At 36.4% G+C, this 16,805-nt stretch overlaps 1 protein-coding gene across 2 annotated transcripts in view; it reads left to right on the forward strand.

Moving 5' to 3' along the window:
• The window catches only part of btbd11a (BTB (POZ) domain containing 11a), a 289,012-nt gene that overhangs the window by 183,490 nt on the left and 88,717 nt on the right, over positions 1-16,805 (forward strand). For both annotated transcript variants that reach the window (XM_049473317.1, XM_049473318.1), the window contains exon 2: positions 14,392-14,541. In XM_049473317.1, coding sequence (XP_049329274.1) covers positions 14,392-14,541 — 150 coding nt within the window. The remainder of the gene's footprint in view (positions 1-14,391; positions 14,542-16,805) is intronic.

The following is a 16,805-nucleotide window of genomic DNA, read 5'->3' on the forward strand; positions in this document are numbered from 1 at the left end:
GGAGTTGAGTAGAGTTGAATAGAGTTGGCATGGCTGAGTGTTTGTGAAGTTGGCCAGCAGCCTTTCCAGCTATCGTGTGTGACCCACTTACAGCACGTCTGTGCAAATAATAGAAATGTGTGATGTTCTCCAAGAATGTTCATTTACTTTCTCCTTTCACTCTCAGCCCTGAAATGAGAAAGAAATGAGGCATGCTTTCCTATTCTCTCCCTCTCTCTTTCTCTCTTTCTCTCTCTCTCTCTCTCTCTCTCTTTCTATCTTTCCCTTTGATATGGATAGAAGTGCATCGGTATGAAAAGGCTTCTTCAGGCAGACTTGCTGATGCTGCGGAATGTGTGCGCACGTCTTATTGATAAACTCTTTGTTGTCTGTTCTGCTTTATTTAGGAGCTCTTCTATTTTCTCTTTGAAAGTTCTGAGCACAACAAGACAGGAAAATTACTTTGCAGGAATATAGAATGTGTGAAGAAGGCGGTGTGCTTCTAAAATGATATCATGATGTTTCAGGGTATTTTTGAGATAACAATATTCTGGGTGATATGGAAAAAAAATTTGAGAGAAAAAAAAATCCAAAACCTGCAAACTAAGGCTGGGATATATTTGATTTGTTTTAGTTCAAGTTGATCTGATATAGGTTCATATCAATCCCACACTCTAAAAAACAGAGGTACGATATGAGTACTTTTTTGTACTCGAAGGTACATTCTTTATAATTGTACCCTCAAAGGTACAATATTGGTCTTTACAGGGTCAGATTTGTTCCCTCTGAAGTACAAAGTCATTTCTAACAGCAATAAGTACAGATTTGTACCATTTAACCAGCCAAAAGGTACATTCAGTATTCTGCATCACTGTACTAATGAACAGTATATATTTAAATTGCAAATTTTTTATTTGAAAGCCAGACAATTTTGTATCATCAAGTTTTTGAGCCATTTTTAGTTGATGACAATGTTTATAATCTTTATAATCTATACTGGCACAAAAACCATGGGTACAAAAAAGTACTTTCACTGAAAGGTACTTTTTTGAACCTTAATATAAGGTACAGCCCCAGCGACAAGCTTTGTACTCTTTTAAGTACAAATCTGTACTTATATTTCTTAGAGTGCAGATTATTCTTATTTTATCTTATTTTGGACAAAAGCAAATTTATAATAGTACTGTAACATTCATGTAACAGTTAATTCTTTATATATACTACTAATACGTTTTTTTATGAGGGTACAAGTGTTTATGAGTGTTGCAACTTTGTTTTCTTTATTGAAAATATTTTTTTCATATCCTCTTCATATCCAAACAAAAGGATATACTGATAAATCAAGTGAAAAATTAGATAAAAATAAAGAAAGTTCACACATCCACTCAGTGTGACTCATTCTGACGCACATGCAGCTTCAGTTATTGTTATGAAGTGCAAAAGATAAAATATTTAATTTCAGCTGCTGAACCTGTTTTATTACACTTCTCTGAACCTTTTTACCTTCCACCTTAAATTGTTCACTTATAAGAAAATCCTTTTCATGTAACAGAATTGGTTCCTTTACACTCAAATGCAATGCAAACTTATAAAGGCTGTGTATTGGCCAGGACTTGGTGATACAATACATACTGTATATCACAATACAGGGGTGACAATATATTATACACTTTTGCTGTAGCAGCATGGATGAGGGAGAGTCACCTGGAATAGTTTTCTTAGCATCTTGAAGGAAGGAGTTCCTGGAGGTGCTGAACAATAGTTGCTGCTGCTTTTCCGTCATGCTGTGAAGCTCCAACTCATCCCAATTAAATCACCTCAAATCCCCATCTCAGTTCATCAGGTTTAGATCAGGGGATTGTGGGGGACAAATGTAGAGAAGTGTAAATAAATTAAAATGAAAATAAAAAATAAATAAAACACTGAGTGAGAAGGTGTTTCCAAACTTTTGACGGGTACTGAATTACACTAAGTACATGAATATATATATATATATATAAGTACTTATACAATATTATTATAATTATTATAAAGTGTTATGTGTGCCTTTATAATGCATTATAGGCAAGGCAAGGCAAGTTTATTTATATAGCACCTTTCATACACAATGGTCATTCAAAGTGCTTTACAAATTAGAAAATACACAGGAAAGTCAAATTAAAAAAATGAAAATAAAAACTATAATAAGAATAAAGCCAGATTGATTCAAACATGATTAAAACAAAGAGAAGTAAAATTAAAAACATTATATTACATTCATAGGAAGTGTTAAAATATTTCAAAAAGGACCTAAAAAAAACACTGTATAAGCTTCAGGTAGGTTCTTCACACTTTGGAATCTTAATAACAAATATAATTCTTCTTTAAACATTGAAGTGTTTCAACTTTAAAAGATCCAATAAAACTCCTTTTAGGCTAATGTATAAAAGCTGTTATGTCATATGATGTCATTTTTTATGCAGTATATAAGCTTCAGGTAGGTTCTTCACACTTTGGAATCTCAATTACAATTACAAATATAAATCTTCTAAAAATATTATTTGAAGGTCATTTTGTTAACTGAAAGTGTTTTTTTTTTCTTTAGCATTAATAGATCCAAAGAACTCCTATCAAACTAATGTGTAAAAGCTGTTATGTTATGTTGTGTAATTTTGTTAAGCAGTATATAAGCTTCAGGTAGGTTCTTCACACTTTGGAATCTAAATTACAAATATAATTCTTCTTAAAATATTATTTGAAGGTCTCTTCATTAACTGAACATGTTTTTGAAGGCATTTTAGCTTTAAAAGATAAAAAAAACTCTTTTTAAGCTAATGTGTAAAAGCTGTTATAGGACAGAACGCTCACATTATGTGGAGTACTTTTTTAAAACTTTAAGAAGGTTTTTCACACTTGCATACATATCTCATTAAAACTAAAACTAAGTACCATCCTTTAAAAATCCCTTAAGTGGATCGTCTTTTAGAGAGGACTCGTATTTTTGGAGGACCCTTTCCAGCTTCATGCAAGTCAACAATTCTTTAACGTAGGTCTTCTGAGAGCTCTTCTCTTTTGTGTGAGGCATGATTCACAACTGCTCTGCTGTGTGTTTTTTTTTTATAGGGCAGGACAGCTTTAATCAACACATCCATTCTCATCACATTTTGGCCCTAAACTCTTAGCTCTAACTCTTAGAAAAGTCATTAGCCTAGGGGTTCACATACTTTTCCCCTACACTGTGAACATGTTAACATGTTGTGTTAATAACTTTTTGAGTGGTATTAGTTTAAGCAGACTGTGTTTGTCTATTGTTGTGACTTAGATGAAGATCAGAACACATTTAATGACCAAATTTATGCAGAAATCTGAGTAATCACAATGGGTTCACATACTTTTTCTTTTAACTGTATATAAGTGTGAACTTTAATAGCTACATTATCCACAGTTCAGGATTTCTTTCAGAGCACAGTGTCTGCACAATTGCTGCCAGCTGTTCTGACCTCGATTGTTCCCGGACTAAAAGCTCCAGCGGAACAGCCATTTTTTTTTTTTTAGGGGAAGCCTGGCCCTGAATTGTTCTCCTGCCACAGCACACTGTACCTGTTCTCACCTCCAATTCCACCTCTTCCCCGCCACCTTCAGCACCTTCAGCCAATCGCACGCAGGCTGGGCAGTTCTTCCCTGTTGCTATGGAGACCCGGCTGTTAATATTCCGAATGAGTTTCAGGCTGACAAGAGCCCGGCTATGCACCACGGAGAAATCGATGGGACATTCCTCCAGCAAAACAGACAGCAGTGCAGCGAGGATGAGGAACAAAAGAAGCGGTGGGGGGACACGAGGAGCCGTGAAGGATACCGCTGCTGCTGCTGCTGCTGCTGCTGATTAAAAGCCTCCCTAGCAGGATGCTTACTGTACCAGTGCTCACAGAGACGATGCTACAAAGCTGCTGTCTAACAGAAAACGCTGTGATTTTAATGCTAATCTGCAGCCAAACAAAAACTTTCTATCCCAGCGCTCACTCTAATTACAGGTCCAAACACTGAGCCTTTCTAATCCTCATTTCAGCTGCATCATGGTGCTTTCCCTTCAGTGTCCCTATCAGATCTTATCAGCAATCAATCAGTCAGCTTTATATAGAGGGGATGCATATAATATCACAGTTGGCTGGAGTCATTCTGGTCACGCCTACTACTGAGTGGCAAAATAACAGACCGAGTGGCAGCAGTTAGCTTACAATGTGAATGCTGTGAAAACACACAAAATCAAATTAAGACAAGGGAAGTTTATTTGTACAGCATTTTTTATAAACAGAGGCAATTTAAAGGGCGTTACAGTACGATTTAAGACTGAAGATTTTATTCAGATGTTTAAAAGAAAGTTATTATAAGTTAAAATTATAAGTAAAAAATAATAAAAAGTAATGCAACCTAAGAGTAAAAAATAAATAAATAAATCTAATAATTAAATATGACGTTTAAAAGACAGTATTAAAATGCTTTAAGAATAAAATGTAATGAAAACTAAGAACCAATATTAATACGAGAAAAGTAAAGTACAGGTATTTTTTCAGCTTGTTCCTAATAGAGGTAACAATTTTTGGGCAATATTTTAGCGATCTATAGGCGAGCCGTGACTTGCACATAGTGTAGCTTGATTTTGGGCGTGTCAATGTGTCTTTTGTATCATGAGGGTGCAAAAAAAATTGCCTTGCACGGTTCGAAACACACAAAAGGCATGTGTACTAATTCTCAGAATTATTAATGGGTGTGTTTTGGACATTATGTAAAATCAGTGTGTCACTTGCCATTGCCATTCTGCTTTTTTTGCATCTCAGTACAAGATACTGACCTGCACATTCACACTATGAAGGTACGCCAGTATCTCATTTAAGGGAACAGCAAAGTTATTTGATTCACCTGCAATGAATGAATGAAGTTCAACTTATATAGCGCCTTTTTAGAAGGACGTTTTAGAATTTACACATTTTACGTACAACCATTCACACTCAGCACTCATCCACACACCAGTGAAAATCAGCAGCCAATAGCGCACAGCCTACTCTCAACCAGAAACAACCGTCCACCTGAAGAACTGCATCGGGCACTGCAGCATTTTACCCAGGACAGAGTGCTAATCCATATCTGAGCAAACAGTCATACACTCATTTACACACCCACACAAACTTATATACATACCCCACACTTTAGGGCAATTTAGAGTATTTCATTTTGTATGAAATGGAGCCGGAGTTCAGCACAGTTTGCTGGTTTCTCTGCTCTAACAGGCCTGTAGAATCAGCTGTGACTGACCAGGAAAAGCACAAACCGGTGCAGAAATCCGTCCCACCAGACCCAGAACAGCCCACCTCTTGTCTAGACACACAAATAGAGATATTACAATAAAGCAAAGAAAGAACAAAAGGAAACAGACCACTTCATGGCCACTTTAATGCCTGCATGCATCACTTAGAGAAGAAGAAGCAGGCAGAGCATTAACTGATGTGCGCAATCTTTCCTCCTCATGCGTCTGCCAACCGAACACAGTTAAAATGCCTCGCTAATTTATAAAGTAGCTCCATCTCTCATTTGTAATGTTATTTACGCGCACCACAAACAAATTAGTCAGCCAACAGTTGGTGTTGTTCGGAAAGTGTTCTTTTGTTTAGCCGTGCAGATTCTTCTCCATCTGCTTTTTTTTCTCTTTCACAGATGCTATTTTGCTATTTTCCCTCAAAATGTCCATCTTATCTAGATGATTAACTCAAAGACAGCATACATCACGTTATATTACACTTACTGAGCACTTATTACAACCACTGACTCATTCAACTAATAGTGGAGTCACACATCTCTCACTCTCTCACTCTTATGGCATATAGCTCACAATTCGTGATTCAGTTCAACTGAGAACATGGTTTGGGGTGCAGTTCAAAAGCATGATTAGAACTGTTCTTCTAAAGAAGACTTTACATCAAATGTTTAAAAAAAAACAACAGGGATAACAACTATATGAGAAGAGGATTGAAGTTTGGACACATAATAACATGTCAGGTATATATTCTCCCAAATTCCAAATAAAAATAATGACAAATAGTGTTATTTAGAGCATTTATTTGCAGAAAATGAGAAATGGCTGAAATAACAAAAAAGATGCAGCACTTTTAGACTTCAAATAATGCAAAGAAAAAAAATCATATTTATAAAAGTTTTAAAGAGTTCAGAAATCAATATTTGGTGGAATAACCCTGGTTTTTAATCACAGTTTTCATGCATCTTGGTATGTTCTCCTCCACCAGTCTTACACACTGCTTTTGGATAAATTTATGCCTTTACTCCTGGAGCAAACATTCAAGCAGTTCAGTTTTGTTTGATGGCTTGTGATCATCTTTCTCTTGATTATATTCCAGAGCTTTTCAATTTGGTAAAATTAAAGAAACTCATCATTTGTAAATGGTTTCTTATTTTTTCCAGAGCTGTATATATATATATATGTACAGTATATTTCTCTAACACTTAGCCAGCTACTTTAACGATGCAAATACTCAACTACACACAGTTCAGTCACTGTATAACTGGAAAAAAAGAAATTGAAGGTAAACAGGGTCTTCTTTCCACCCACATTTCTCAACTTTTACTTTTCTGCTTAAGACAATGGCACAGAATGTTTGTCCCGAGGACATTGGCATTCTGTCTGAGTCTCGTGTAATAAATGGAAAGCTCCTCTAAAAATACACACGCCTTCTTCTTTAAACATCGGACATATTGTTCCAGCTGCATCTCACTTCCTCCAGACTCTTCTCCGGGCTACAGAAGTCACCGCTTCTATTTTCCGCCTGCATATGCGATGAGGTCACTTAGTGGGCTCTTCTAAAAAGCAGCTGACCTGCTGACCTCTCCACAAAGCAAGCTTTCCACTATTAAACACTATTACTGAACCTCTCTCTCTCTCTCTCTCTCTCTCTCTTTCTAATTTTCTCTCTCTCTCATTCTTTACCATGATCTTCCTCATCTGGCAGCTCTATTAGGATCTTTAGTTACCAGGATACTGCATGTATTATACATCTAAAGCTGTGTGAGACGGGGTCAGTCGTGCGCTGTGTGGGGGTCCCTCATCGAGCACACACGTTCTTCTGACCTAATCTGATCTTTTTACTCAACAATCACTCAGTTTTGGACCAGCAGCAAATATCTAAGATTTCTAAGATTCATGACTTCATGATATTATCTACCGATTAGCTGATTGTGCTATTATTGTTTAAATAAAATGCAAATGTATGCCAACTGGTGGCTGCAAATGGAACTCATTCATTGCTGGTGTATTTCACTCATTTTCAAATGGTGTGCACCAATACTGTTGCTGCTTGAATTTTCAACCTGTACATGTAAAAGCTTTCTACCTGTTCTATACCTGAATCTACAGGCAACCCATACAGATTGATTTAGGGCGTGTCAGTGTGTCTTTGCTGGTAGTAGTTATCTTAATTAATCATGTTTAATTAATTGTGTTTTTCTTTTCTGGGCGTAACGTAAAATAAACCGCAGTTAACAGCTTGCCTACACCCTAACAAGTGATTTTGTGTTTTAGAAGTTTCAGAAGAACTAATATTATCAAGTTGAGTGATCTTACAGGCCACTACAACTCAATAAAAAGAGTTCAGAAAACTTCAACCTGAAAACTTAAACATGCTTGTTGAGCCACTGAAAATACTACACGCGTCAATGCTCTTTCTACAGTGCTGGTTCATACAGTTTCCCATAGGCTCCTTGCAGCGTATATTTGCATATTGGGTGTGGCCTCTCCCTTACTTACCATTTTTGTGTCGTCTGTTGCCCAAAGCTACCTTATCCTAGGCATGCATTAGTGTAGTATACAGGATTTGTTAACTGTGTGGTCTCAGTGTTGTAGGCTGTAAGAGCAAGTTACCTTTATTCTGTGTTCCTAGTGATCACAGTATGTTCGTTTAGAGCTACAGAGTTTTGACTGTCCTTTAAAAATATGCTAAATATGCTGAGAATACCAATATATATATATATATGTTTTTTTCAAGGAAGTTAGTTTATTTAAAAACATATATATATATATATATATATATATATATATATATATATATATATATATATATATATATATGTTTTTAAATAAACTAACTTCCTTGAAAAAAAACAGGTGAAATAATTAAAATATTGTTGTGTGAACATATCTCAAGTTAAGTTAAATAAACTTAAAATTCTATATATTTACAACTTATCAAAGCCAGTCAAAGCAAAATGATAACTTGACTGAGTTGAGTTGAATGAAGTTAAAATTCTATATGTTTACTACTTAACTGTTTCAAAGCAAAATAATAACTTAAGTTGAGTTAAGTTGAGACAGGTTTTTTTTTTTTTGGTGTATAGATCACTGAAATAGGGCCCCGAATACATTTAAAGCCACCGTTTATATTTTTGCCTGCATACACAATACCTACTGACCTCCTTACAAAGATTTCTACCTCTTCTATTTCTAAATCTCTCTCTCATCCTCTCATTCTCTATCTCGATCTTTCTCATCTGGCAGCTCTATTAGGATCTTCAGTGGCCTGAGCAGTGAATGTATTATTCATCTAAAGCTGTGTGAGACGGGGCCAGTTGTGTGGTGTGTGGGGGCCCTTCCTCCAGCACACACACGTTCAGCTGACCTAATCTGCTCTTTTCACTCTACAAACACTCAGCTCCAGGCCAGCAGTGCAGATCTTATATGCAGCGGCTGTTTGCTGAGCTAAAGAGGGAGGCAGGGCAGTCCTCTCATTTGGAGAATTTGTGGAGTACAGCAGAGGCGGGAGGCATTTTGACAAGAGCTGCTGGAGGAGAGCGTTCCCGTGCTCAGATATGGGTGGAAAACATTCCAGCCCTGTTTGTACAGCTCTGATTTTAAAGGTTATGCTAATTTAGCGCATCTTTCCTGCAGCAAAACTGTGCTTATTTAGATAGAGTTTAGCATCACACTTAAATCAGCATGTTTTAGATTTGTCTGTATTTTTTGATGCATCTAGTAGCTGTACGTTCTGTTGTGGGAGGAAGTGGAAGTAAATTACGCTAATTTTGGACATGAATATCATGGCAGTATTGGGCTTTTTGTTATTTATTAATATTGAACTGTTCTTTTAGTTCTGTGACAGAATGAGTATAAAGTATACAGTATACAACTTAAATTTAATAAAATGACTACCCATAAAGTAAGGCATTCAACCTCAAGTACCAACTGTACAAACTGTTAAGCATGGTGGTGGTTGTGGCAGAAGTCGTGGTTTTGCATGATGGATGGACTCAAAGTTTAGTTTGTAGTGTAAAAAAAATAATGTCCTAGTTGAATCCCAAATTAATCAGTTAAATATATAAATTAAAAGAATATATATATATATATATATATATATATTTTTTTTTTTTTTTTAAGCCATTGAATAGGATGTTTTAAACATTCAGGTTGTGGCTGCAAACATGTGCTAGTTAGTTGTTAATTATTTTATTTTATGTTTCAATATACATTGTTAAATGTTTCATTGGAAGAAAAAAATGCAAATTGTATGTTTATTCTTGTTATTATTGCTCTTTTTTCTACAATTGTTTAAACCCCATAACAGCATTTTGGTCCATTTCTGAATGATATTACATGTCTATTACCTGTGTTTAAGATTCTATCTATACATAAAAAGGTTGAATATTTTATAAGAAATAATAATTTAAATCCTTATTGTAACTGTACTAGAAAAAAAATAAAAATAAATCAAATTCTTGAAATAAATGTACAAATAAAAATCATAAAATAGTTGGTTTCCTGAAATTCACTTTAAAAATTCACTTTTTTTTATTAATACAAATCAACCATTTCATATGCTCCAAACCTTTTTCTTTCATTGCGATTTTCTAATCTTTTATGTCTATTTTAAAACATGCAGTATTTGGATGGATTCCTCTTACTAAATGTAAATAGCTTTTTTGGGGTGGCACAGTGGCTTAGTGGTTAGCATGTTCCCCTTTCAACACTGGGGTCTTGGGTTCAAGTCTCTATCTGGGTGGAGTTTCCATATTCTCCCTCTGTCAGTGTGGGTTTCCTCCAGGGACACTGGTTTCCTCCCACAGTCCAAAAACATGGTAAATTGGATACTCTAAAGGAACCCAGATTTAAATTGTTCTGGTGTATATGTGTGTGGTATATGTGTAAGTTTGTGTGTGTGTGTAAATGTATGTATGACTGTGTGCCCAGATATGAATTGGCACTCCCTGATGGAATCCTCCAGGTGGACAGTTGTTTTTGGTTGAGAGTATGCTGTGCACTATTGGCTGCCGCTTCTCACTGGTGTGTGGATGATTGTTTTTTAAAAAGGCGCTATATAAGTGTAACTTCTTTCCTCCTAAATTGCTTATTTTACTGCAGTGAAAATGGGTTTTGTATCATCTACACATGGCCTGCTAAGAGGTTAACAGGGTTCCTCAGTATAACCCTTAAATCCACAAATCAAATGTGTATGTTGAATGGATAATGGAGGCTTAAATTAAACTTTTGGAATGGCTTTCCCAAAGTTTAGTCTCCAAATATAGACTCTGCAAAATAACAGCCAACAGCAGTTTTAAAGGGAAGGCCAATCGCAACATTTATAGAAAACAGAGACAAGAGGTCAATCCAAGTAGTTACAGAGCATTTCTTCATAACTCTCTATAAAGGCAGCTGCTGTGTTTAAATGGTGTGGAGAAAAGAAGAGTTTTTTTGGGCAGCTACAATGTTTATACTCTCCGGAATGTTGATTTTTGGGAATATTTTTTTTTTCCCAAACTCCCCGGACAGCGAGGGTCACTGTGCGGTTTTCTATTTGCGGAAAAATAGTTTCCGAAGAGCCTCGCTCTGCTTCCCAGGGGTGCGCACCCACTTACAGTCTGCCAAATCTTTAACACCGAGCAGAGAATTAAAGAAAACAAGTGGGGTGCCGGAGTGCTGGAGCAAGATAAGGTGGAGGGAGCAGGGGTTGGTTACGGAGGATGTGGAAAGGGAGGTGGGGACACAAGCCGTATTAGTTTTCATGTTTTTTTTTTTTTATCTGATAGTATGAATAATGCAGCAAAGAATTCCCTGGTAAGAGAAATCGCATTAAAAGTAATGAATGCTTTGGGTGCTGAAAGTTAGAGTTAGAGACGGGGAGTTTTGAAAAACAGGGTGGGGAACGCTGATATGGAAGGAGAAAACACATAAAAAATTAAAAGATGTTTTCCCAGACTGCTCCGGAGTGTATATTTTGGACGCGGCGAAGGAGACATGAGAAGATTTCTGACGATTAAAAATGTCCGTTTCTAATCCAGCTGCATTCCGAGAATTAGAGAGAGGAGGGAGACTGACAGCCTGCCAACAACTCAAGCTTCTCGCTCTCCCTCGGTGTGCGGGGTGTGTGTGTGTGTGTGTGTGTGGGGTGGAGGGTGTGGATGTGGAGATATTCTTGGACTCCTAATGAAAACCCACAGATTGAGAAAAGAAATGTCAGTAACTCAGGCCAGGTTCTGCTGTGTTATTCTCTCACAGCTCCGACACTCAATAATGACCACAGGGTAAAAAACGATCGAGCGTTTAGCTTATACCTCGCCCCATCCAGAAAATGTTGCACAACATATATATTATTCATGCTACACAGCCAGCAAGTCATTCTACAGCACGACTTGTTCTGTATTTGACAGGCCATTTTAACAGCGCGTTGATGAAACTTTGATGAATGTTCACGTTGCCACGTTGCTTCTGTCACAAACAACAAGCCGCACGCTACCAAAAGTTTATTTATTTATTTTTTTTTCCAGAATGTGACAGTGTACACAATATTTCCTGACCTTCAGATAAAGATAATGTCTTTGCAAGCAGTCAGAACAACACATACAACAATATGTGATTTTTGTAACCCTGTAGTAGTGGTGCTTGGTTATTTTTTTAACTTGAGCAATCCTTTAATAAGTAACATACAGTAGAAAGCAGAAAAAAGTCTGAATTTCATATTCATAATGATTTAAGAGTTCAGAAATCAATATTTGGTGGAATAACCCTGGTTTTTAATCACAGTTCACATGTTCTCCACCAGTCTTACACACTGCTTTTGGATAACTTGGTGCAAAACATCAAGCAGTTTATCTTGGTTTGATGGCTTGTGATCATCCATCTTCCTCTTGATTGTATTCCAGAGGTTTTCAATTTGGTAAAATCAAAGAAACATAATTTTTAAGTGGTCTCTAATTTTTTTCCAGCGCTGGATGTGATTGTCCCTGAAAGTGTCTCAGTGCAGTGTGTTGTTTAGGTGGAGTTTGAGAGTCTTACAGCTTCTGGGATGAAGCTGTTTCTCAGTCTGGTTGTTTTGCACTTTCCACTGTTTGAGAGGAGCGGGACAAAAAGTGAAAAAGTGAGTGTGCTGGGTCGGTGCGATCCTTTTGATTAAGGTGGCCTTTTTCTCTCCATCTGGAGGTGTAGATGTATACGATGCTGGGAAGACTAACTCATTGTGAGTTTGTAAACTACAAATATGGTTCAAGAATAGCTAGAATTGTTTTATTAATATTAGGAACTTCTGTTCTGTTGTGTGTATTGTTTATCTTTAAGCAATCTGACAAGGATCGTTATGCATGGGACTGGTTAGAGGCTCATATTAGTTTAGTTTTCTTTATCACTTTCTGTCCATGATAAAATGAAATAACAATGTTCTGTGAACTGTTAATGCCTGTGTATACATATCATTCCAGAGTGCCAGTGTTTATCTCTCTGTCTGTGTAATTAATGCACACGCAGAGAGATAATATCACTGCATTGTGTCAGAATCTTGGGCAGGTGGCCACTCCTATCTACTACAGCCTATTCTTCCCATCCAAACAAAAGCCACGGCTGTGTTTCTGCTCGCTAATGTGATTAGAGCTATTGAAGGAGAGGAGCTGGATACCAGCAGAAATCTTTCACACAGCCAGCAGTTATGTAGAAGATGCTACCTCTGTTCTGCTACCTCGATATCAGCAGAGGAAGCTGAGGAAGCTGTTCAATTGTCACAGCTGTACTCATTAGCACATTGCAGGTGCTTTATAATGGGCTGTTCAAAAGCTCCCAGCCTTCATTGAGCTCTACAGGATGATTACACTGTACTTGTGGCACCAGTGTCTGAAAATCAGGCTTCCACTTGTCTCTTAAAAATAATTAATTTTTGGATTGTTTATTTCTAGGAAAAGCTTTAAGAGAGATTTCTTGATCTTCAAAAAGTGGTTATCATATGAAAAACAAGTATCTCCAAAACAGCAAAGAGAAAAAATGGAAATCAATGAAAAAGAGTTTATTTCAGGTCATTTTAAAGAGTTTCAATTGGTCCATTTATCAAGAAATGTTGGCACAATGTAAGAGAGAGTTTGTTTGTTCAAATTATGTAAAAACTAAAACTAAAAATGGACAAAAATGGAGATACTTGTTTTTTAGTGGACTGTATAATTATAAAAAATGGGCCCTATCTTACCTATCTCCCTGTGCAAGGCACAGTGCGATGCTCATCGCTATCTTACACCCCACAGACTATTTAACCCTTGTGTGGTGTTCGGGTCTGTGGGACCCGTTTTCATTTTTCATCAAATGATACTAAAAAAATATTTTTTCTAACTCAAACTCATTGGCATTGGCTCATTTTTTGTGAAAAACATATATCAAAACACATTTTCGATAAACACACACTGTACACCCCCCCCCCCCTACACATTTATATTACATACAGTATGTTTGGCCAAGGGCTAATAAACATTGCTTCATTTGTAAATTTGAAACTAAACAAATTTTCTACTCATAACTTGAGTTTAATTCATTTTCTTTTACATTTTATTAAAAAAATTAAAAAAAGTGTAGCACTTTTTTTAAAGAAATGTGACATAAGTAAGGTAAAGGGCAAATATTAACCATGTAAGCTGTTTATGTTGCTTGCAATTTAGGTGAAGCAAGCATGTGTAAAGCATTTTAATGTAAAATTGCTTAAATTTGCTGAATTAAATACAAGTAACAAAGTAAACGAGTAACAAAAACATGAACACCACACAAGGGTTAATATATAGAGTCTATTTGAGTCGTTGAGTGGCCCAGTGGTCTAAAGCTCTGCCCATTTGATTGGGAGATCGCTGATTCGAATCCCGGTTATGCAGCTTGTCATCAGCTGCCAGAATCCTGGGAAAGCACAACTGGCCTTGCGTCTTTGCACTCTTTTCCCTCATCACTCCTAGGGTGATGACGATCAGCACAAGGCATCTGTGAGCTGATATATATATATCATATGTATATATATATATATATATATATATATATATATATATATATATATATATATATATATATATATATATATTCGACTGTGATGACTCACAGTGATGTTTCAGAACTTATGGTCTAATCTTGTGGTTCTTTGACCCCAGGTGTGCTGAGTCTGCCGGACAGCTTGAACCTGCACCGGGATCAGCAGAGAGCCGGGAAGAGTGGGGAAGGCCATGCCTTCAGCCAGGCTGAACTCCGCACCATCGAACAGTCCCTCCTGGCCACCCGCGTGGGCAGCATCGCTGAACTCAGTGAGTTTAATCATCGTCAATATGTATGTGTGTGTGCGTGTGTGTGTGTGTGTGTGTGTGTGTGTGTGTGTGCGTGTGTGTGTGTGTGTGTGTGTGTGTGTGTGTATCTTTCCTTGTGTGCCAGAATGCCTGCAGGCTAGTCCTTAGCTATGAATAAAACATGAACATAAGCATTCACAAAGGACACAAATCAAATAACTCTGTTACAACACATTAACAAATCATAATCAGCATTAACAAAACATTATTTTAGTATTATGTTAGTAGTTTCAACAATATTAGACCGTTTTTGCACATAAAAGTAGCTTATTATTCTACATATACATGAACTCTGGATAAGCACAACTTTCTATTTTTAGGATTCCCCAGATACTTATCAGAGAAGTGATATACAGTAGCTCACCATTAACATAATCAGTGATGAGCTATTGAAGGATTTAATAATAAAGTATTTAATAATAAAATATGCTTTTATGCATATAATGGTGTGTTTTGAACTCTAGAGTTTAAAAAATTAGATCATTTTTAAATATTGCAATATTTGCTTGACCTTGCTTTCAGCATTACAATACAGTATTTTGAAAAATAGTATAACTCCTATGTCATTATTTACATCATATCATCCAAAAAATTAATAATTCTAAAACAAGATTTATATATAAGTCCGCATACACCTGCTGGCTAAGGGTATCCAGGATTAATCTGGAACAACACTTCAGTTTGACTCACAGGATATTAAATACTTAGTTAAAAATGAGAATTCCTTGTTGCGTTTTACTGTATGTATGTTTACTTGCATCTGTTCAAATCATATGTGGTGCTTTTTTCAGGTAAAAACACTCGTATTGCTGAGATAAACGGATTAGTGTAATTTGCTTTGGTGCCTAAAACTTTTGCACAGTACAGTACAGTATATATATATATATATATATATATATATATATATATATATATATATATATATATATATATATATATATATATATATGATGTGTGGAGCTACTTTAAGCTTGTTAATAATGTAAAAAAGTTTTTTTGTTTTTTTTTCTGCCAATTCTATGCCCCAATCACTAGTATTGTGAGCCTGTTGGGAGCATCGAATAAAAGGGTTGTATTTTGAAATGCTGTGGATGAACAGAGATGAGCTACTCAGCAAAAGTTTGTACTCATTATCATGATTCAGTACACAACAAGTCCATTTCACACAGGATTTCTCCTTTAACCTTCTATATAATACAATACTGTAACATTGCCTGAAACTAAAATGTAAAATCCACTTTACTCCATCAGTTTTAAGTAAATATATATGTGTCTTTAGGTGAGTTTGTTTTGGATCATAGAGTGAGATTCAACTCTCAGTTGGTAAGGGTGGTTACAGTGGTAGCCAGGAGCACTGCCAGGGATTTTGGGCCACCCATCTTTCTTAGTGAAAAATGGGGTGACATACTGTCACACTTTCTTTTCTCTTTCCTGTCTTTCTTCTCATTTTTAGAAGACAGATCTTTCTTTATGAAGCTGAGAGATGATGCTCTGAGGGCAGGCCTCAGTACAGCTCACCTGGTTTAATAGCATGACCTAACTGGTTTTGTTTTAATGAGGTGTTGGAAGAGCCAGTTTTATCACAATGTTTTTGATAGCACATGAGGATACTTTCAAAGTTCTTGATTTTTTTGGGATTGGCTGACCTACATTTCAAAACCGGATACTCATGAATGGGCTCTGTTGCTCTGTAAGTGATAGCATATTCAAGTACTGTATTTTTTGGACTATAAGGCACCCTTAAAATCCTTTATTTCCGCAAAAATTTACAGTGCGCCTTATAAACTAATGCACAATCCAATGTATTGCCCCCTATTGGAGATATAGCGGTTCTGCACTGTGCCTATGGGATCCAGTGGCTCCCAGTGGTGTAAAATATCCTCGCATTTGTCCTTCATGAGTAGTTAAGTACACTGATTATGTCAGAAAAAAACATGGCGACACCCTTGTTCACTTCGATTTAGGCATCCTTAGTAGCGTACAACATAAAAATGAGAAAAAAATGCTGTTGTGCTACAAAAACAAGGTGCACGGGCCACAGATTTACAATATTGTTAGCAATACTAATATAATGTTTTCTGACAGGATTTTTAGTGAGAATAAAGTTTAAGTGTTCGTCTAAGGCAGGAGCTGGCGTGTTTTAGGACAAGGAAGTGACGTCGGGAGAGTTACACCTGTAACTTTTTTTTTTTTTTTTTGTCAGTCCCTTCCCTATGTAATTGCTC

This window comes from Astyanax mexicanus, chromosome 2, assembly GCF_023375975.1.
Source record: "Astyanax mexicanus isolate ESR-SI-001 chromosome 2, AstMex3_surface, whole genome shotgun sequence".
Classification (NCBI taxonomy): domain Eukaryota; kingdom Metazoa; phylum Chordata; class Actinopteri; order Characiformes; family Acestrorhamphidae; genus Astyanax; species Astyanax mexicanus.